The sequence below is a fragment of the Eurytemora carolleeae genome, unplaced genomic scaffold (assembly GCF_000591075.1).
Source record: "Eurytemora carolleeae unplaced genomic scaffold, Eaff_2.0 scaffold909, whole genome shotgun sequence".
NCBI lineage: Eukaryota > Metazoa > Arthropoda > Copepoda > Calanoida > Temoridae > Eurytemora > Eurytemora carolleeae.
The window spans coordinates 67568-89093 of NW_019396797.1; the positions used below are offsets into that span (position 1 = coordinate 67568).

At 34.9% G+C, this 21526-nt stretch overlaps 1 protein-coding gene across 13 annotated transcripts in view; it reads left to right on the forward strand.

Annotated features, from left to right (window-relative positions):
* Positions 1 to 21526, forward strand: part of LOC111708785 (protein unc-13 homolog B) — a 107804-nt gene that overhangs the window by 56956 nt on the left and 29322 nt on the right. For 8 of the 13 annotated variants that reach the window (XM_023482268.1, XM_023482269.1, XM_023482271.1 and 5 more), the window contains 7 exons: positions 171 to 1331; positions 5349 to 6317; positions 14917 to 15036; positions 16599 to 16607; positions 17256 to 17330; positions 18550 to 18693; positions 19729 to 19804. In XM_023482268.1, the coding sequence (XP_023338036.1) occupies positions 171 to 1331; positions 5349 to 6317; positions 14917 to 15036; positions 16599 to 16607; positions 17256 to 17330; positions 18550 to 18693; positions 19729 to 19804 (2554 nt within the window). Of the gene's footprint in view, positions 1 to 170; positions 1332 to 5348; positions 6318 to 9221; positions 13205 to 14916; positions 15037 to 16598; positions 16608 to 17255; positions 17331 to 18549; positions 18694 to 19728; positions 19805 to 21526 lie in introns of those variants that run through there. The other 5 variants (XM_023482266.1, XM_023482267.1, XM_023482276.1 and 2 more) reach the window with 5 other exon arrangements.

The following is a 21526-nucleotide window of genomic DNA, read 5'->3' on the forward strand; positions in this document are numbered from 1 at the left end:
TTGTTTCAGCTGCTTAGAGTTGGATTTTCTTGTTATTATAAGCTGGGTTTATTTATTCAGATTCTATGTTATGTCCTTCTAGAATTAACTTTGTGTGTGCTTTATACAGAATACTTGTTGTAGACTCAACTTATTAATTTGGATATTTAAAAATTAATGTTTCCATTAAGCAAAACCGCGTAATAAAACGACTGGAACGGGAGCGAAGGAAGGAGGTTCAAGCTCAACCCTTGACACAGAAGGTTCAACCTGCAGCAGACCAGATACATGAGGCAAGCAGCCAGGTTTCCGACCAACCGAGCTCCGTATCCAAGGTTGACCTTCCTCAGGACACGACTAAAGCTTCAGCTCTTGTAGAAAAACAGGTTACAAGAGATCCCCACCATCTCTCTAAACCTCTGGACTATGAGGAGTGTTGGTACGAGGGAGAGGACGGATTGATGTATAATGAATACGATGATGAACTTGAGGAGGGATATTACTACTCAGATGAACCTAAAGCTAAAATACCTAAAGAGCAAACTAAACCAGAACCTACTCCTAGTGTTGAAGCGTTGAAGGGATTACCCCGACCTGCAGATTACGAGGACTACTGGTATGAAGGAGAGGATGGGTTGATGTATAATGAATATGATGATGAACTTGAGGAAGGACAATTCTATGCTGAACCTGTTCTTGCATCAAAACTTAAACCTAATGAGTTTAAAAACAAAAATGAAGATGCAGCAGCTACAGCTGCTTCTGAAGCTTCCAAGGCAGCAGAGGAAGCAGCCAAAGCTGCTGCAGAGGCTTCTAAGAACCTGTTGAAGGGAATGTCTGGATTGGGCGGTGGTTTCATGGATTCTTTGAGCTCAGGGACTAAACCTAAAGCTGATACTAAATCTCAATCTGGGTTTGGGTTCGGGGGACTTGGTGGTTTGTTCGGTTCAACCGAACCCTCAAAGAAACCAGCTCCAAAACCAGTACAAACGAAAAAACCAGAGCCAAAAACTCAAGACAAACCTGCTACTGTTCCTACGTCTTTAACTAAAACTAAAACTGCTCTAACCCCCGCTCCTGCTCCAGCTTCAACACCTGCTCCAGCTCCAACCCTTGTCTCTGCTCCAGCCCCTGTTACTGCTTCAATCCCTGTTGCTCAATCTCTCTCTAAACCTGAACCTGTTGCAAAATCCGAACCAATTCAAATACCACTGGATATTCCTAAACAATCTGAGCAGACAAATGCTGATTCAAAACCTGAAATAAATGAAGACGACCTCATCAATAAACCGTGCACTGCACGGATGACCGCTAGGCAGCGCTGGCGATGGGCGTACAGTTTTTGTAGACAGGTAACTCCAGCCGAGCAGGTCAACTCCAGGACCTGAACCCTGCTCTAGTCTTGTCATGCTTCCAGTAAATAAGAGGTTTCCAACCCATTCTTCTCTGTGGAAACCTCTTGAATTAAAAATAGTTTAGCCCAATCTCAATCCATATGATAGAACATGGTGACTAAACTTAAATTTTTCTAAATTATTCATGATTTAATTCTTTTAGCTAAATACTGTAAAGTTTATTTCTATTTTATTGCAGTAGTGTATAGTTCTAGTGCTTGAAAGTTAATTAATTTTATATTCTATATATTTTATATTTCATATTAAACATATTAGGTAGATATCGAATGAAATTGAAAATATTCAAATTTCATAAAAAAAAAATGAAAGAATTTAAACTGCATCAATATCAATTCAAACAATGTAAAACTCTTAAAAACATAGTTTTGTAAAATTAGCAATTTAAGAGCTTTATTTTTCTTTCTTTGATGTTTACTTTTTGTGCCTGTACTTGGACTTTATTTTAACATTTGAATTGGCAAAAACGGGTTTTTTAAAATTTCTATTCAGCCGGGGATTAAAAATTATAATCTTCTTACTTTTAAAATCAAAATTTTTAATTGAAATCGTTTAAAGTTCTGTGATTGATTTTCTTAAAATTATTGCGGACAATTAAATTGAGATGAAAATCCTATTTTATGTAGTTTTCTTAAAGGTTCAAAAGTTTTAAATATTTCATTGTTTGTTTAGTTTCAAAACTTAAAGTATTTCAGTCCAATAGGGTTAAAGCTTTAAGAGAAATATATTTAGATCGGATGATATACATTTTTGGTTGAATCCTATCCTTACCCATTTTTGATTTTTGATTTTTAAAAACTTGCTTCTACATTATTATTAAAAATATAATTTCAAAGATTAAACAATATGAATATTTAACAGATTTTCCTGTTATATGTTCAATGTACAAATCTGAAACTATGCTTTGTTTTATGTACAATGTCCAATTCTAAGAATAATTTCTTGTTTTTATATCTACAACTTACTGTACGTTCATTTACAGTTGTCACAAACAGTAAACTATTTTTTAACTAGAAAAAAGAAAAAAATATTGACAATTTACTTTTTTATTTACTGTTTTCACATTTAGATTATCATTGATCTTGTTTTTGAATAAACTGAAAAAAAAACAATGTAAAATGTAAAATTGTTTTTTTATTTCCTTTTTTCTAGTTAAACCACATACAGTATGCTTTCTATTTTTCACTTTACAACAATACTTATATAAAAAAGAATAGTTCCCAAGTAATTACTTTCTTGTAATGGAATTGGAAAATAGAAAGTAAAATTATTCATAATTATAACTTAATTCCTTTTTAAAAGTATAATTTTAGATTTTTATTTAATTTTAGCGCCGGGAAATATTAGATAAAAACTCTTTAGTTTCAATCATTCTAGCTCATTCTAGTTTGCATCCTTACACTCATTCATCCATTCTAGTTCTCATCCATCCTAGTTCTCATACTCCTAGTTCTCATCCATTATAGTACTCATCCATCCTAGTTCTTATTCATCTTAGTACTCATTCATCCTAGTTGTCATCCATCCTAGTTCTCATCCATTTTAGTTCTCAACCATCCTAGTTATTAGTTATCCATGAAATAATATTTTTTAAATTTTAAAGTTTACTGTTGTTTTCTTATTTTTGAAACGAATGAAGGACTGACACGTTTAATGGCTCAGGCTTTAAAACGCCCAGATTAACTTCAATAGTTTAAAGTTTCTTTAGACTGAGCTAGTTTGTTTGAAACTATTAGAACCGGTGTTTTTTTCTTCTAAAGGGAGTGACCGGCAATGTATGGTAGTTGAACTGAGAATGTAGTATTCTGAAAACATTTTTTATGAATCATTTGAGACCTACGGTGCATATTTGTTCAGCAAGAACGCAAATTCAATCTTTAAAATCCTCATAGATTGTTCATTTTTGAGGGATGATTTTGAGAATCCATTTTTAAAAATTATTCAATAACGACGACGAAAAATGTAGTAAAAATTCTGCAGTAAACTTATTAGTTGTTCAGGAACAGATTGAGAAAAACAAAATTAAGCATTATCATGGAAACAATCGATTCTAACATTGATTTATCGGGAAAATATCAATTGAGAAATATGTTCCTAAATATCAGTTTACTGTAAATTTTTTTTTACATTTTTTCGTCGTTATTTAATAATCTTGAAAAAATTGATTCTAAAAACGTAACCACCAAATGGATGATTTTGAACGTCGACTTTGCGCTCAAACTCAGTAATTATACATCATTGAAACGTTTTATATGTCTCAAATGAATCCTAACACCAGATTCTCAGTTCAACTACAATACATTGCCGGTCCCTCCCTTTAATAGGTCTCGTTACTTTTACCGCAGAGTTACAAAAAGTATTTATTTTTATGTCAACAACGTGTAATTGTAATTTATTTGAAATGGGAAATTCTTAAAGTTTTTTCCTTGCTCTTAAGAAACGAAATGTGGAATTGGATGAAACATGGTTAAATAATTATTCTCAATTCCATCTGATTAAAGAGAGTTTAAAGGAAATAATAACAGATTTTTTTTTTACATTTTTACTACCTTTTCAAGGAATGTGTTTTCTTTAAACTTCATGTTGTTGATTTAAAAATTATACAATATCAACATATTCTTATGTATTCAGAATCAGGAACTTTTGAATGGACGGAACGGGGGATTCGGGGATTAGATTAAGAAAAATGTCAGGATATTTCCAATCTCGACCAATCTGACTAGAATTGAAACGGCTAAGCTTTTAAATTCAAAAGTTTTGTTAAGGGTTTCGAGATAAGGTTTTGTAGCTCAGTTCTATCAAAACCAAAAGTTCCTGACTCTGAATGAAAGATATTTTTTTTTGTTTGATTCTCTCGCCTTAGATCATTTTATAATATTAGCTTAATTTAAATTGTAATATACCGATTTTATTCACATTTTAATACATTGCAGTTTACCTATTAATTGATAAACACGTTCGAGTTCTAGCGTTAAGGTTAGGAATGGAGGTTTAATTTCCTTTTCCAGTTTTGTTGCTAAATAAGCTGGGATCCGTGTTTATTTCAGGGTTAAATATATCACATAAATAAATATATATTCTTGTCTTTGTCGGACCTAATGTTTAAAAAAAAAAGCTTAAAGGGACTGTAAATGTAATTTCAAGGAACCCTCCGTTGAAAGAGTTGCATGCACATTTCATAACAGTTCCCTTAAACCCTTTGTCTGACCAAACCATGTTTTTGTTTTTCAAATTTTATCATTTTTATTTATGGTTTCTCTACATTCTTACTTTAACAACACAAGGATTAGATTTAGGTTTCAAGGGTACCGTTGTGAATCCTCTCTGTTTTATTTCCCAGCTGGATTCAAGCGCAAAATAAAAAAAAATTATCGACTTCTGGTTGGTTTTTCGAATTCGGCAATCAAAGGTCTGATTGGTTGAATTTTATAAACTTTCCAGAATACAAACTAAATAATAAATTAATCTTGAGATAATCAAAAAAAAGGATCTCGATATCCACAGTTCTAAAGTTTACAGCTCAGAACGGATCAAATCATGACCTATTTTAAAATAAAACTGGAAAATCCTTTATTCTCCATCCCTAACCATTGTGTTTAAAAAAGCCGGTAAACGTTCGTAAAAGAATGTATTGAAAATATGAATTCGGTATATGTTAACAGCGTACATACCTTTCATGTTAAAAGAGATCTTAATAATAATTATCTCTCTAGAATTTATAGCTTTATATAAATTCTCGGGTTCCAGTTGATAAGTTTTGTTTGTTTGTTGAAAAAGCACTCTCTTTTTGCTGCTAGGTGATTGCGCACTGTGAACACTGAAATTAAATTTTTCATAATATATTTATATCTTTTTCTCGAATTAGTGACAAGAAGCCTTAAAGTTTTAGCAGGAGTTACAAGACAATCCTGATCATTTATCCTTTTCAAGGAGATATAAACCTATTTTCTTGCTAAGGTCTCACGCTGGAAGGTCCCTGCAGCTCCGGACCCTCAACTGCAACCTATCCCTGAGCCAGGACAACCTACCGGAGGATTACCCCGCCCTGAGGACTATGATGATCACTGGTACGAGGGAGATGATGGTCTCTGGTATAACGAATACGACGATGAGCTTGAGGAAGGACAGTACTATGAAGAGATCCCTGAGGAGGAAGGATATCCTAAACCTGATCTTACTGCTGTAGAGGAGACTGAAGAAGCACAGGAGGAGAACAAAAAAGAAGAAGTTCCTGTACCGGAACCAGAACCTCAACCTGAACCAAAACCTGTAGAAGAAATTAAACCTACCCGTAAGTTTAGTAAGGATCAAGATAGAGATGATGCTGATTTGGATCCTGATCTAAAAGCAGCTCAAGAAGCTGCTAAAGCGGCTGGAGATGCCGCAAAGAACCTTCTAGGTGGAGCAATGAGCTTCGGAGGTGGACTCCTTGGAGGACTTGGAGGTAAACCTCAGCAGAAACAGCAGTCCGGTTTTGGTATCTCAGGGTTTGGTCTGGGAGGTATGATGGGAGGACAACAGAAACCTACTCCAACTAAAAAAGAACCTGTAAAACATAAACCTCAGATGAAGAAACAGGACGCAGTCGAGGCCTCTGCTCAGGGTCAGACTGGAGAACCGGCGGAAATTGAGAAGAAACCTTCAACAGAAGAACCGGAAAACGAAGACACAGAGAAGATGGAAGAAACAAAAACAGAAGAAGCTTCAAGACGGGAATCCGTTAAACCCAAGATATCAGGAGATGAGTCTAAGGAGGAACCAAAGGTTGAAAAGCAGGATTCAGTTGAAAGCAAGAAGAGCGTAACCTTTGATGTACCGAAGAAGGTTGAGAAACAACGAGAAGAACGTCACATCAACAAAACGAGAACGATGCGACCGAAGGAGAAGTGGGAGTGGGCGTTTAGTAATATCATGACAAAGCTGGAGGTAAGGGCGGAGATGAGTACTAAGCATGATTGCTTCAAGCTAGAAACCTTCACCACATTTACATACATCGTCTGCAACCATTTACAGCTTATACACAGTGTACAGTCATGCATACACTGTACATACTGTGCAATATGTAGTGCACTTTATCCCTCTTAATTATTATGTACTTCTAGGTTTTACACAATTAGAGACAGAATGTGCAACATCCTGGAGCAATGTTCAAAAAAAGAAAAGAAAAAACTTGCTTGAATTAAGAAAAAGTGGATTATCATGCAAAAACAATTTACTCCTGTTTGAACCTTGTTTCCAAACCAAAATCATTATATTCTCTAGTGTAGATCTAAAAACAGGTGCAGAACTGCATGAATTTTCAGGAATAGATCTCTCAAACAACATTGAACCTGAGATATACGTAGACCTAGGCGTTCAAGGCTTCAGGGTTTTTCATAAAACATGAGACTTTGATGATTTATTAATTAATCAGTTTTCATCTGGATAATGAAGATAATTGCTCATATTTCCTGAACATTTTGTTGATTACTATACATTTGTTCTATAAAATGACAAAAATGTACATTTCTAAGTTTAAAAAAGTATTTTTCATGTTTTTTCTTCAATCTCCCTGAAGCTGCATGATTTTTAACTTCTCACCTAAATGCATTTTCACACTGTTATATATTTTTTACCACGAATATTTTTCACTTTTTCAAGCCGTTAAACCTGTCACTTGAATAGTTTTAGAATATCTTAGTTTTTCCCATCTATTTATTTATCTAGTTTGTAGCATTTTATTTTCAGGATTGTAAGGACTTGTTTATTTATTTTGAAACGAAAACAATTATCTTTATCAACGTTTAGGTTCTTTTTTTAAAGATTAAAAATAATGGTTTTACGGTTAACTTTTTGAAGGTTTATTAAGTTAATTTTTAGGAATCTTTAGACTATAAACTGAAATGGAAGGATGGTCATTGGAATTTGTTTTTGACGAAATCTAGGCTTTTAATCTTTATTTGACGAAAATTATAAAGAAGTAATTTAGTAAAGACAAAAATCTTTAGAAAAAAGAAGAAAACCCCCTTTTAAACATTAAAAACAGTTGCTATAAGAATACTTGATGTTAGAGGGTAGAAGAAGAAAATGAGGAAAAAAGTTGGAGATAGAGAGGTAGATGCAGAAAGGGAGAAACAAAATATAGAGAAATAGAGAGATAGAGAGATTGAGAGATAGAGAGAATGGAGAAAATGTCCGGGTTGGTTAATAGATGTCTCTTATACCAGAAAACTGACTTTCTAACTCCAGGTTTCAGGATATTTATATTCTCTGGGTTCAACTTGGAACAATAAATGAACTTGGTACCTGGAGATCCTTGGTTCCTGGAGAACCATGGTTTCCAGAGATCCCTTGTACTAAGAGAACCCTGGTACCTGGAGAACCTTGACACAAAGAGAACTCTGGTGTCTGGAGAACTCTGGTACCTGGAGAAACTTGGTATCAAGAGAACCCTGATACCTGGAAAACCTTAACACCTTGTGAACCCAGGTACCTACAGAACCCTGGTACCTGGAGAACCTTAATACCTTGAGAACCCAGGTACCTAGAGAACCCTGGTACATGGAGAACCCTGTTACTTGGAGAACCCTGGTACCAGGAGAACCCGGGCACCCGGAGAGTTTTGGTTCCTAGAGAACTTTAGAACATGGAGAAATTTGCTAGTTGCTACCTTGAGAACCTTGTGTGTTGGGTAACCTAGGCTTCTGGAGAAAAATATGAAAAGCCTAGGGGGCCTCTGAGAACAAGAACTTGAAAACCTGTGAAACCAGAGGAGAACTTAAAAACTAGAATCAAAACAAAGAAGGAAAACAAATTTCTAATTGATTAGAGAGAAACCAAAAATATCTATTGAACCAGAAAAGAAAACTAGGACGGGAGAAGAGAAGGGGGGGAGGGGGGCAGAACCCTCTGGGATATCTAGAAATTAATTAAATCTCCTTAATTAATGAAAAAGAAGCTAGGAAAGATGTCTAATATGTTTAAAGATAAAGATCAGAAAAGAAAATTATTTTTACATTATTACAAATATACAAATGGATTTAGGACAAATGAATTAATGTATATCTAGGGAAATACAGGAGATCCATTAATTGTTAGTGGAATAACAAAAAAATTCTGATGTACACTTTTTTAAGCAAAGATACTGGGATTATTTTGTTTAATTGAAAGATTTTACTTTTTATATTTTCGGACAAGTAACAGAAGCTATTCAGAGTTAAAAGAAATGGCAGTTCAAATAATTTGATTCTTTGCCACAAACTCAAATTTTCTAATCCCTAAATCTTTGATATATCAAAGTTAGATTAATTGATATAACAGAATTCCTATTTGGAAATATTTGTAAAAATTGGGTTTTAAATATATAGGGATTAGAAAATCAGAGGTGTGACAAAAACTTAATTCCTTTCAAAGAAACTGATTTTTTTCCACAAACTCAAATTTTCTAATTCCTATATCTTGCAACCTGATGGTGTAAAACCATGATTTTCTTAAATTTAGAATATTTGATATAACAGAAGCATGATATGAAGGGGCATATACAGGAACTTTCTTAGTCTTCGGTCCACTTTTCCAGGGGGGGATCAACAACACCCCCCCCCCTGTATCAAGCCCTTATAATATGGAAGGAACGGGCTATTGTAAGGAAACATACTTTAAAGAATATAAACACGAATAGTCGGGGGAATAAGAGATAATGAGAACAGGTTGGTTAGGAAAATAACTTCTGAACGGGGATTATTAATATTTGTAGAAGCAAAGTTTAAGTAGGAGGGGTATGTTACAAAATAGTTCACGTGAAGGGTTGGGNGTTGTATCCCGTTTGCGGTACAGGTTGGATATATCCTGGTTTATACAGCAGAGAAATGCTTGTGAAACCCCGCAGAGGTTGGAGTATGGAGTATTAGCTCTCCGAGGATTGTTAGTCCGAGGCTCCTAGGCAGACAAATCAATACACGAGGGTTCTGCAGCCAGGCAGTTGGGCCGGAGCTTTGCTCCAACCTAGGATATATCTTACTCCAGTGTACTGGAGGTCGTCTTCTCTCCTATTGGGTTGGGTTAGAGTTATCAGTATGTAGTTCCATATACAGGGATAAATCCTAGCTCCGGCAAGTGGGTTGAACCACCAAGAAAGAAGAGAGAAAGCTTGAAAGTTAAAGTTCTTGCAGAGAAAATATTAATAATTAAAGTATTGGAACCTCTGCAGCAACGGTTTAGAAACTAGTCAAAGATACAAGAGGAAACATGCACAGCACTTGCAATCTAGCATGGACTACAATGCCAATATGAACACAATCCATATGGATCCAAGATCTTTCCAGGTTGGATCCGTCCGAGGTCCAGGGATGATGCCACCCATCCTGAGTAGACATCAGGTGTTCAGTGTACCTGGACACAGGCTTCCACACGGCCTAGGTCCTGGTCCTCCACCCATGCCAGGGCAGGGGGTGTATATGGAGGACCAGATGGACCACCTGGCCGGAAAGCTGGACATGCTGGAGAATGAGCTTAGGTATGCTTGGAGAGCTCTTGATGTTCTCTCCCAAGAGTATATCAAGATGTGGGAGAGGTTGGAGAAAATGGAAGGATTGCTTACAGAGCAGCAGACAGTTATTACTCAGCTTATAGATCTGTACACAGCTGACAGCTCCGATAATGCTGACAACAGTTTTGACACGGACGGAGGAAGCGTAAAGTTCTCCGGGTTTGGTGGCAAGGATCCTGACGAATCATTTTATAAAGCTCTTAATGTTGTACATAGGGATAGTTACCCCCAGACTGTAGATAATAATTTACCCCTGAGTAACTTTAACACTGCCAGTTGTGAAAACATTGAAACCATTGTAAAGCCAAATCTTGGGAAAAAATCTCGTAAAGGAGCGGAGTCGCCGGCTCAGTATGTTAACAGTGGAAGGATTGCTGCTGATGCTGAGCTATTGATATCTGGTTCAGTGAAGCCGAATAAAGCTGAAGGAAGCCAGGGACTAGGACGGGATGAATCAGATGAAATCAGGAGCATGTCCTCCAGTATGCGTTCAACACAGAGCGGAGTTTCTGAGATAGGAGAGTTTCCCGTACCTGAGAATACTAGTCCTACCTATGAGAATCTTATCCCTAGCTCTGGAAACCTTCCTCCTGCTCCTGCTCCTGCTACAACCAAGAGAAAACTTCCCCAGCTCCCAAACCCTCCCCAGGACACAAGAAGGACCAGAAAGGACGGATATATTGGAAACTCTGAGGACGAAAAGAAGATTAAATCACAGAAGAGTGTCACTCAAACAAACTTTTCCCCTCAACCTAAACCTAGTTCTGGAAACAAGAAATCTGAATTCAAAGATCCAAGAATTATTTCTGATCCTAAAAGCTCTGAAAAACCGCGAAAGAAGCAGACAAGTGCTGAGAATGTGGGTAAACCTGTAGGAATGACAACAATACTAGAACAAGAAATCCAATATGACACATATCCACGCAGGAAAGGCAAGAAGAAAGAAATCAGTGAAACCAGGGGAAATGCAGCTGGAGAAAGTCCGTTAACAATCATTGACGGAAACTACAGTTTCTCACTTTCTGAGGACAGTGTTCAGGATCAAACTCTATTTTTCCGCGATGAAGATCAAGAAAGGACAGTTGTAGAAAACCTGCCAAGAAGATCAGTGTCTGGTGGTGCCGAGGGTGATTTGCATCAGACTCTTCCTGCACAGATAGGTCCAAAGATTAAGCCTGGAGCTGGGTCCAAAACATCCAATAAACCACGAGCAATAACAGATGACAATTCAGGGATACTCAGCAAAGGTTCAGAAATCATGGAAACTGAGGTGAACTCCCCATCAGAAAGCAATCTACCAAGGGCAAACAGTCTCTTCCAGCAAATCCAAGCTAGAGAACCTGACCCTACTCAGCTCAACAAATCCCGCAAACTTTCACTCAAAGAGAAGAGAAAATTGCGCACAGAACAAAGAGAGCTTGTTTCAGAATTGATTCCCAAAACTTTGGAGGTAGATCCCCCTTCTCCAGCTGTAGGGAGTACTCTGAGAAAACCTGATTCTAGTGAGTCTGATGTGAGTATGCGGTCTGACCACAGCATTAGTCCAAAAAGAGAGTTTGCAGAGCCCGAGAATGCAGATCAATCTGGATACTCCAGTAATGGAATTTGTATGGGAGAACAGCAGGGTGCATCAAATGGAACTAGACCTCGCTCTAATGGCATTAACATACTTCCAGTTCATCAGCAAATACTCAGTAGTAAACCATCATCCAGGGAGTTTGCAGTCTCCAGGGCACTTGGTAAATATCGGCAAAAGCAGAAGAAGGATCGGGAAAACTTTACCGGAAGTTCCAACTCTGACTCCCAGGAAGAACTTGATCTAGTTGCTGACTCAGGGTTAGAGGGCGCACTCAGGACAATTGATGCTAAATTAGCAGATATAGAGGAGCATGTTATACCAGAGATATTGGCGGAGGAAACTCAAGAAGCAGCCCCCGGCTCTGTTGTAAAACAAGTTTCAGAGTTTGAAGAAGCCGGGTTTGCTCCATTTGATATGCAGACAAAACCCCTAGGCTTAAGATCTAGAAGACAGAGTACAGAAGAAAGCATTGATTCTGAAGATGAGTGGTATCAACATGAGATAACTAGATTAAAAGAGATGGAATATGAACAGGAAATGCAGAAAATAATTCCATCAGAGTCCGTCGGAGCTCGGATGAGCACAGTTCTAGGACAGCTCCATGATGTGGTGCCAGAGATTAAAGAGGACATAAAGACCAGGGAAAAGGAGAGATTAGAACTAGATGAGATGAATAAGGAGCCTCCAGACGATCCTAAACCTCCGGACATAGTTACTAAGGGAGAGAAGGAGAAGAGAGTGCTTAGAAGATTAAGTACTTCTGATGGTGATGATGACTCTAGCGTGACAGGAGGAGCAGATGAAGACAGTGAAACCCAGTCCGGTGCAGATTCTGTGGATGAAGAGGAGGAAGAATTGAAAAAGGATCCTGTACCAGATGTATCCAAGCGTCCAGCAAACCTTATCATTCTTCCCACTGATCCTCAGCCCAAGTTGTCTGATAGACAACCTAAACCTGATCTTTTAGAGGAGGTCACAGCTGCAGCAGCTGAAGCATTTTATCCAGACCACCTCAAGAACGGATATTACGGGGAGGATGGAATCTTTTATGACGAGCATGGAGAAGCAGGATATTTTGACGAAGACGGAACCTGGTTTGATTATATCGACGAGGTTGGATACTATGATGATGATGGAGAATGGATAGAGTATGATTACAGTAAAGGATACTGGGGGGATGATGGTAACTGGCACGAAAACGACGAGAAGGAAGAAAATGGTGAGAAAGGAGAGAAGGAGAAAACCCCAGAAACCCAGGAAAGTGACGCCGATCATTTTTTATGGGTGAGCGAAGAAGGGATCAACGGTAAATATTCCAATGACCAGATCCCTTCTTCGGAGCTCAACAAACCTATGGTCATTGGAAGGCTTCCCTCAAGCTTAAATGAGGAAACCCCAGATATTACTCCAAGTCCTATTACAGAGTCGTATCAGAGTCCAACAAGTAATCATAATTCAATTCCCTCCGATATCTCACAGGGTCGATCTAGTCGTCAGAAGTCGGAGGAGTGCAGAAGTCTTGATGGTGTAAAGAATTCTGCTCCCTCCGATGGATTTCGGAGTACTAGGGAATCCTGGGCTAGCTCTGAGCAGGCCCCGGAGCAGGTTACATTAGTCCGTGATCAGGGACCGTTGCTCCATGAGAAACCTCTATGTGGTAAACGTTGGGGAGTTCTTATGAAAGAGAGAAAGGCAGATTTGATTGAACTAGTAAGGTTTTAGATTTTTTCTCCAAGCAAAATCTGATCCTCCCACCTTCCATCTTCAGTTTTATTTTTTTGGTAAAGATATATTAGATCCAAGACTAGGAGTAGGTAGATAACAGGAATACTAAGAGATCATAGCTAACCTTCATGTGTGCAATACGGTAAAAAGTTTTCACCATGCAGTTTTATTTCAACTCTTTGTATTTCTCATTAGATGGTTACTCCTAGATCCCAGGATAGAGTTTAGAATCAAAATAGCAAAAAGTCTGTCCGTCAAATATCAGGAATAACTGATGCAAACAAATCAGAGTAATTGATTCAAATATCTTTTCCATCTTTTTAGCATGTTTCGTTTGAAAACACGCATGTTTAGCAAGCTTTCAAGTCTTATCATATTTAAACAGAAATAAGATTTTTTAAATTAAGTCAGAAAAATACGTTAATTAAGAACCTAAATTTTTGTTTGAATAAGCGTTTAATGTAAACAAAATTTTGATGTTATTTCAATCCTGAACCAAACCTTGACTCGGAAACCAAGTTTTTGCTTAATAATGCTTCTTTGTAACCGCCGCAAAGTGTAGTGTATAGTCCTATAGTCCTATAGTACTTTTGTTATTTATGAAAATACTTCATTCAATTTTTTTCGTTTTGTGCTCGTTTACAAACAGATTTTTTATTAGTTTATTACATAATATTTCTCTTTAATCACATTTTACATTCTTATTTTGTAATCAAAGAAAATAAAGGAAGAAAAAATTCTCACCCCCCCCCCCCTCGACCGCAAAGCTCCTGTTTAATTTCCCAAACCCCTAAAATATTGATTAATATTTTTTACATGATCGGCACCAATAAAGTAATGAACGATTTATAAAATAACACTTTAGATTAATTATGTTTAGAATAAAAATCACATTATTTTGCAACCTTTTAATAGATTTATCAGATTCACAGATATTTTGTTTTGCACTTTTACTTCTATCTTATCTTAGAATCTTAGATCAATCTTTGTCGCGGAGGAGTTTTTTCTCAGTAAATAACTCAACAAAGATACATTTCTTTAAATATTTTCACTAAATCAGTGACGACATTACTGAGATTTAACATATCCTTCTATTCTTCAAATCACAGTGGTATTACAGCAGAGGAGATTTTGAAGAAGACGATATTTACATTTATCACTTATATTCTTATTGTATTTGATTATTGAAATGAATTATCTACTTTTTTTTGTTGACGATTATTTTCGGACACTTTCTACATTTGAAAATACGTTATGTGTTCAACCTTCTTCTGTTAAGATTTACATTATTGTCTTAAAATAAAGTTTGGTATCACTTTTAAAGTCTGTTTTTAACATTTTGTAGAGGCCCTTGGATTTTTAATTATATATCAATGTTTATAATTTTGAAAACTGATTATTTTCAATTGTGGGTTCCCTACAAAAGTGACTTGCGCATTTCTCCTGCAGGAAAACAAGGAAGAGGCCCCACAAAAATATATACAGTGAAAATTATATGTTTAAAATTTCAGACAAAATAAATCAAGCCAAACAATTTTTTTGATTTTCTAATATATTCTTAAAATAGTTATATTTTTGAAATACCAAAAATGTTTGAAACGGGTTCGGAAATGATACCAAACCTGAATCTCTCTTGTTTGTAACTACCCTGTGTTTGTATACCCCTGACCCTATGTAAAGCATGTATCCTTGTCTAGGAGAAGACCGGAGACAATGATCCAACCCGATCCGGAGCAGACAACCCGTTCTTCAAGGATATTGATAGTATGCCGGAGTTTAGACCCAGGAGGAAATCCATCCCTCTTGTATCAGAATTGGTGAGTTGGATTTTAAAGGGAGTGCTCGCGAAAAATAAAAGGAGGGTCAGACTAAATCCCAAAAAAGTCGGATTCGAACGCTAATAATTTTACTTCTATTTGTAACGTCTTTATAAGGAGAAAATTATTGAAAACGCTTGATACCCAATAGCGTAGAGCTCATACAAATTCACCTAGTTGAGTTATTCCACTCAAACCGTCAATAATTCATTAGATATTACAATTAATTTATAGAATGTAATTAATAATTCATAATATTTTTTGTTTATATGACCCAAGAGTTACTTTTGAGAAAATTCATTCCTGAAAGGAATTGAGTCTTTGCAACAAACTCTGATTTTCTAATCCCTTTATCCTTTGAAACCAATTTCGGAGACCTTTGATATTTCTAACTATTTTTAGATAAAATAATCTAGGTTTGAAGTATATATCAAAGATTTACATCATAAGGTTTTAAAGACATTGGTATTAGAAAATTTGAGTTTGTGGCACAGACTCAATTCCTTCTGAAGATTTTTAGTAACGAAGACGACATTTCCATATTTCCAAAAAAAAAATCGAAAATCCAGCTTTTTCTTCACGAGATTGAATGAAATAAGAATTTGAACCCCTTAAACCTTGACAATGAACATCGCCACAGAAAGCAATTATTTAATATTTCTTTAAGCTAAATAAAAGTTACGACTATTTGTTTAAACAATCTGCTTATTTATTGAACAATGTCTGTATATTTCTACATCTATGGGAGAACACTGGTGTGATTAATGTAACTGGTTAGCTCGCTCGCATACCCATATAGTGCTGCATAATCTACATATATAATATATTCGATATATCAAGGATATAAATACTGCAAATTATTATTATAATGCATACAGTTTGGTTAAAAAAGAAATGTTTTTAATTCCAACAAAAATTATTTCCAAATTATTTTAAATTTTGGTAACGAAATTTTTAAACTTTATTTGTAATAGTTATTATAATGTACAGAGAGAGTCATATAGCATTGGATTAAAGATTTCTGTAACTTTTTACTAAAATTAATTTGCAGGGACATCTAAAGATAGATTTCATAAACATGTCTTTGTCAAAAATCAGGATGAGTGGGGACTTTCAGACAATTCTAGATAAAAGACAAAGTTTTGGCGGAATTTTCATGAGATTTTTCCGTGTTTATATTATGTACGATTAATGGGATTAAATCCAATGTATTGTGACTAACCCTGTATATATCTAAACCTCCACAGGAACTTATTCCTCATCTGAAACTCTAATTTCCTAATCTCAATATCGTTGAAACCTATTGGTGTAAAGATTTATTATTTTGAACTTTGAATAATTTACCTAGCAGATTTCATTGTTAAAAATATCAAAGGTATGAGGATTAAAAATCAGAGTTTGAGGCATGTCCTTTAATGATAGAACAGAGAAAAAAAAAGTATATTGTATGATAATAAGATTGGAAAAATCAATATGTAAAATACTTAGGTTTATATTTAATCACTAATCTAAATATATATAAACAATATTAATATTCTATTATTTTTTCACGCTGCATCCAGGTTCTAAAGGTATGTACATATTATGTATTGTTTAGTGGGGATTGTTAGAATTTAAACGAAAATTAGAGTTTTTTTATTATTTTTGCAGTGGTTTTATGAAGTTGTAATAACATTGTGTAAAATGATTTATTTATATTATTTATCCCCTCTTCCCCCTTCCCCTGCCTCTCCCTCTCCCCACCTCCCCCTCCCCTCCCCCTTCAGTTCCCTGGATCAACATTAATGTTTGTCCAAGGTGTAACAGAGAAAAATATTAATAAATAATAATAAATATGATTTTATAACACTATCTCAGTCAAAGACACAATCTCTTGATGGTTTGAAATATCACAGTTTCTTTTATATATATATATATATATATATATATTTAGATTCATAATTTAAAAAAAAAATTCTTCATATTTTGTAAAATTAAGATTTTTGTTTTAAGAATTTTACTATTAATTTTATTTAATAACTTAATTTCTTTCCTCGTAGAACAAGCTTATATTCTAAATATGTAGAATATGATTGTATTTTATTTCCATTTTTCTACTTTACCAAATTTCCAAATTGAACTTTCATTTTGCTCATTTTTATTTTGTTTGGTGCACAATTAGTTTTGACTTATTCTAACTGTATTTTTTATTTTAATTTATAACTATTTAATACATTTAGACGATGGCAATAAAACGCAACGCGTCAGGTTTAACCCCTGCCCTTCACCGACCCAGCCTAGATAATGAAGAACTGGTAAGGAGAGAAAAATTCAAATTTATTTTTATATACTGTATATACAGTGTAAACTATATATACAGTATATACAGTATGTACAGTATATACAGTATGTACAGTATATACTGTATATACAGTATATACAGTATATACTGTATATACAGTATATACAGTATATACTGTATATACAGTACATACAGTACCGCCAAAACAATTATTGAATATAAAGACGACTTTTAGTCCTCAGTTATGATTTTGAAAAGTTCAATGAACATGAAAAGCAGACGGAACTTTTCCCATCCCTTTCCAGGATACTCGGAAAGATTTTTAGTTTTTTTCTTGAGAATAAAAATGAAGGTTGTGGCAGAATGTAATATCCGATATATTTCTGTCGAAATATGATACTTTTTCCTTTTCCTAAATTTAGATTAAATGTTCTGAAGAAGTCAATCTTCAAAATCCATTTCAACTTTTCATTTTTATGTTATATATGATATTATTCAATTAAAGGGACTGTAAAGGAAAAAGGAAAGGGGGTAAAGGGGGTATAGAATGAAACCTGAGAATCTCAGGCGTTAAACAATACATATAAAACATCTATCTGATGTTCCAGTCTCGAGAAATTTTTATAAAACTGTGTCAAATATCTATTTAAAATGCAAAATGCAAATAAAAATTTATAATAGGATTAAACCTGAGATTCTCAGGCTCCTGTGGGTTATCGTCGTGTTTACATTGGTTGCGTATTTGTTGAATATGATCTGTTTAACACTCTTACTTTTATACAAAATTGCATATTTATGAATTTTGTATAAAGGAAATGAGTCTTTGTAACAAACTCAAAGTTTCTAATCCATATATCTTTGCAACCTGATTGTGTAATCTTTTGATATTTCAAACTTAGACTATTAATTTGATATAACAGAAATCATATTTTTGAAATATCTAAGGTCTATAACATTGGGTTAAGTAGATATAAGGATTAGAAAATCAGAGTTTGTGGCAAAGACTCAGTGACACAGTTTTATATTAATTTCTTGAGACAGGAACATCAGATAGATGTCTTGCAGGTATCTTTCAACTCCTGAGATTCTCAGGTTTCTGCCTATATCCCCTTTCATTTTTCCTTTACAGTCCCTTTAATCAATAATCAAATTTTCTTATTTTCAAAAACCAATACGCACATTGGGTCAAACTTGATTTAATTTGAGATATTTAACACGTGTTTTTACTTTAGAAAATGCACGTGTATAAGAAGACCCTGCAGGCCTTGATTTACCCAATCTCCAGCACAACACCACACAACTTCGTTCTTTGGTCAGCAACCTCCCCTACATACTGCTACGAGTGCGAGGGATTGCTCTGGGGGATAGCGAGACAGGTGAAGGGATGGAGAGGTGGAGTTAGGGATAACGGAGAGAAAAGGGAATAGGATGGGTAAAGGGGGGAGTGGATAAATATAGTTGAAAAATGTGGGGGAAAAGGAAGGGGGGTATATTCGAGGGAAGGAAAGGGGGGGATGTATATTCGAGGAAGGGGAAGGAGAGCTTTTTTAGAGGGGAGAGGAAGGAGTTGTTTATTAAAGGGGAAGGGAAGGAGACGTATATTAGAGCGGAGGGGAAGTAGAGGTATATTAGAGGGGAGGGGAAGGAGAGGTATATTTGATGAAAAGGGAAGGAGAGGTATATTAGAAGGGAAGGGAATGAGAGCTATATTAGAAGGGAAGGGATATTGAGGTATTTTAGAGGGGAGAAGAAGAGGTTTATTCAAGAATTTGAATATAATACTCAATTCTTATATTCAGCAGTATTACTGAAACTGAAAAACATATTTTTTAGCTTGTTAATTCAGAGATCATCTGAATATTGGAAATCGTTAAAGAACACGTGATAGGTTGAGGGGATGAGTTAGGACGGATTTGATCAGATGTTTTCAAGGTGGGGTGGGATAAACCTTGGTAGAATAGGTTTAGCAAAGAAGGGAAAGTGAAAGCAGGAGAACATGATGTTAAAAATATATACTTGTTAAAAGTATTCTTCGGCCAGTTTATACTGCAGGATTACTGCAGTACGCACCGAAAGCTTAATTTAGGGTGCTTCGCAATGCAAATAACGCTTGGTTCATTATTGTATATAAAAGTTTATTTGGGAATGAAATGTTGGATGCCCGTGTATACCAACCAAAGTCTGATTTTTCCAAAAAATTATTTGACAAAAACAATACAAAACCAATCATTTTCTGGCGACCGTTTTTTTCTCCTTTGTGGACTTTTTTAAATACTCTAAAGAAAAAATTGGTCGAAATAAAAATTGTACCATTTTTTGTCTACTTTCCTCTTTGACTGATTTATAGAAAAGTAAATAAATTTTATGCTTTAAAATGGATGGATCGTTAACTGATTATATATTCTGTACAGGGAGTGCGGTGTACCGAATGCGGAGTAAAATGTCATGAAAAATGTAAGGATTTACTGAACGCTGACTGTTTGCAAAGTAAGTTATTTTTCTCCAACCTCATACTTTATACATTTTTCATAATCCTTTTATGCACTTAGTGGGTAGATCCTTTCTTCTTTACTCAGTGTTTCTTTATTATATTCCATTTATTCCCAGGGTTTAGAACGGATACATCTCCAGGTATACATCTAAACAGAGATTAAACTGTCCTCCTGTCTTACTCATATAGTTTGAAGGATTCATAGAATACCCAAAGTTAATATATATATCAAGAGTTCGGTAAACGGAATAAAGTCGACCAATTCAGCAATAATGAGTTGACTGAATCTTTTTTTAACTGAATTTCAAACAGAGCATTTTGAATTTTTTTTCATCAGTTTTTAACCAGCTTTCTATATCTATTAACTTTGAAGGTCTAGAGAGTGAGAAAGCAAGTGTTTTTATAAGGAATGCAAAAAGATAATTACATTTTCTTTTGTACGGCACCAATAGGCGCAACTATAAGTTTTTGGAGGAGGGGGGGGGGGGGATTTTTTTTCTTCAAATCAGTTAAATGTGCGATTGTATTTTTGCTTTTTTTTATCCATTCTTTTCAAGTTAAGAATAGAATTTATAGAATAGAAAATTATAGATGATTTTTGACTTAGTCAAATATACTTCATAAGTTACAATTATAATCCAGCGTGAAGCTACTTTCAATAGTAAATAAACTCCAATAACTGATTACTCAAACTCTAACTTTCAATAGTAAAGAAACTGATTACTGATTACTCAAACTCTAACTTTAAATAGTAAAGGAACTGCAATAACTGAAAACTCAAATTCTAACTTACAATAGTAAAGAAACTGCAATTACTGATTACTCAAACTCTAACTTTCAATAGTAAAGAAACTGATTACTCAAACTCTAACTGTCAAATCCCGCAAACGACCGAAAAGATATGAAGATTGAAATTTTAGTGTTTGAGGAGAGTAATCAGTTCCATTGTAATGCGATTGGACGTAAATTGATATTTTAAGCATAATAAGAATTGAAAAATACTTAAAAACGAATCTCATCAATATAATTAAGTTTTAAGAAATTGATTTTCCATTTTCTTAAAACGATTGGAAGCTATAGCGATTGGAAGCTAGTGATTGAAGGCTAACGATTAGAAACTAGCGATTGGAAGTTAGCGATTGGCCCTTTTGAGACAGTTCCTAGTTAAATAGAGCTTTTTTTATTCATCCAATATATATAGTAATAGCTGGAGTTCCCAACGTTGCCCGTGGAGTTTAAAAAAAATCAACTTTTGAATTTATTAGCCTATGTTTCCATCTGCAGGTATCCATGGGTTTCTTATAATAATTCAGCCAATTTGGTCCAGCCGTTTGACCAGCTATAGCTGACAAATATTTATGTATATGAGCAAAGAGCGTTATTATATAGATTTACTAATCTTTCGAAAAACCTTAAATTGCAAATGAGAGGGGAGGATATATATTTATAGATTAAGACTTTCCAATCTNTTCTAGATAATGTAGGAAATTCATTCTAATTGCATGGTATAGGTTTAATTAGAAAACATTTTCGTCCCGCTAGAAAACAATTTGACAATTGATGTATTATGAAAATTTATTGTCATTTATCATGGCAAACTTTACTATAAACAATTTAAAACAATAATACTATGCATTAGCTGTTAATGATTTAGAACTTATTGTACAAAACATAGAAATTATAGGAATAGATCAATAGATCAATGGATCAAACGTTTC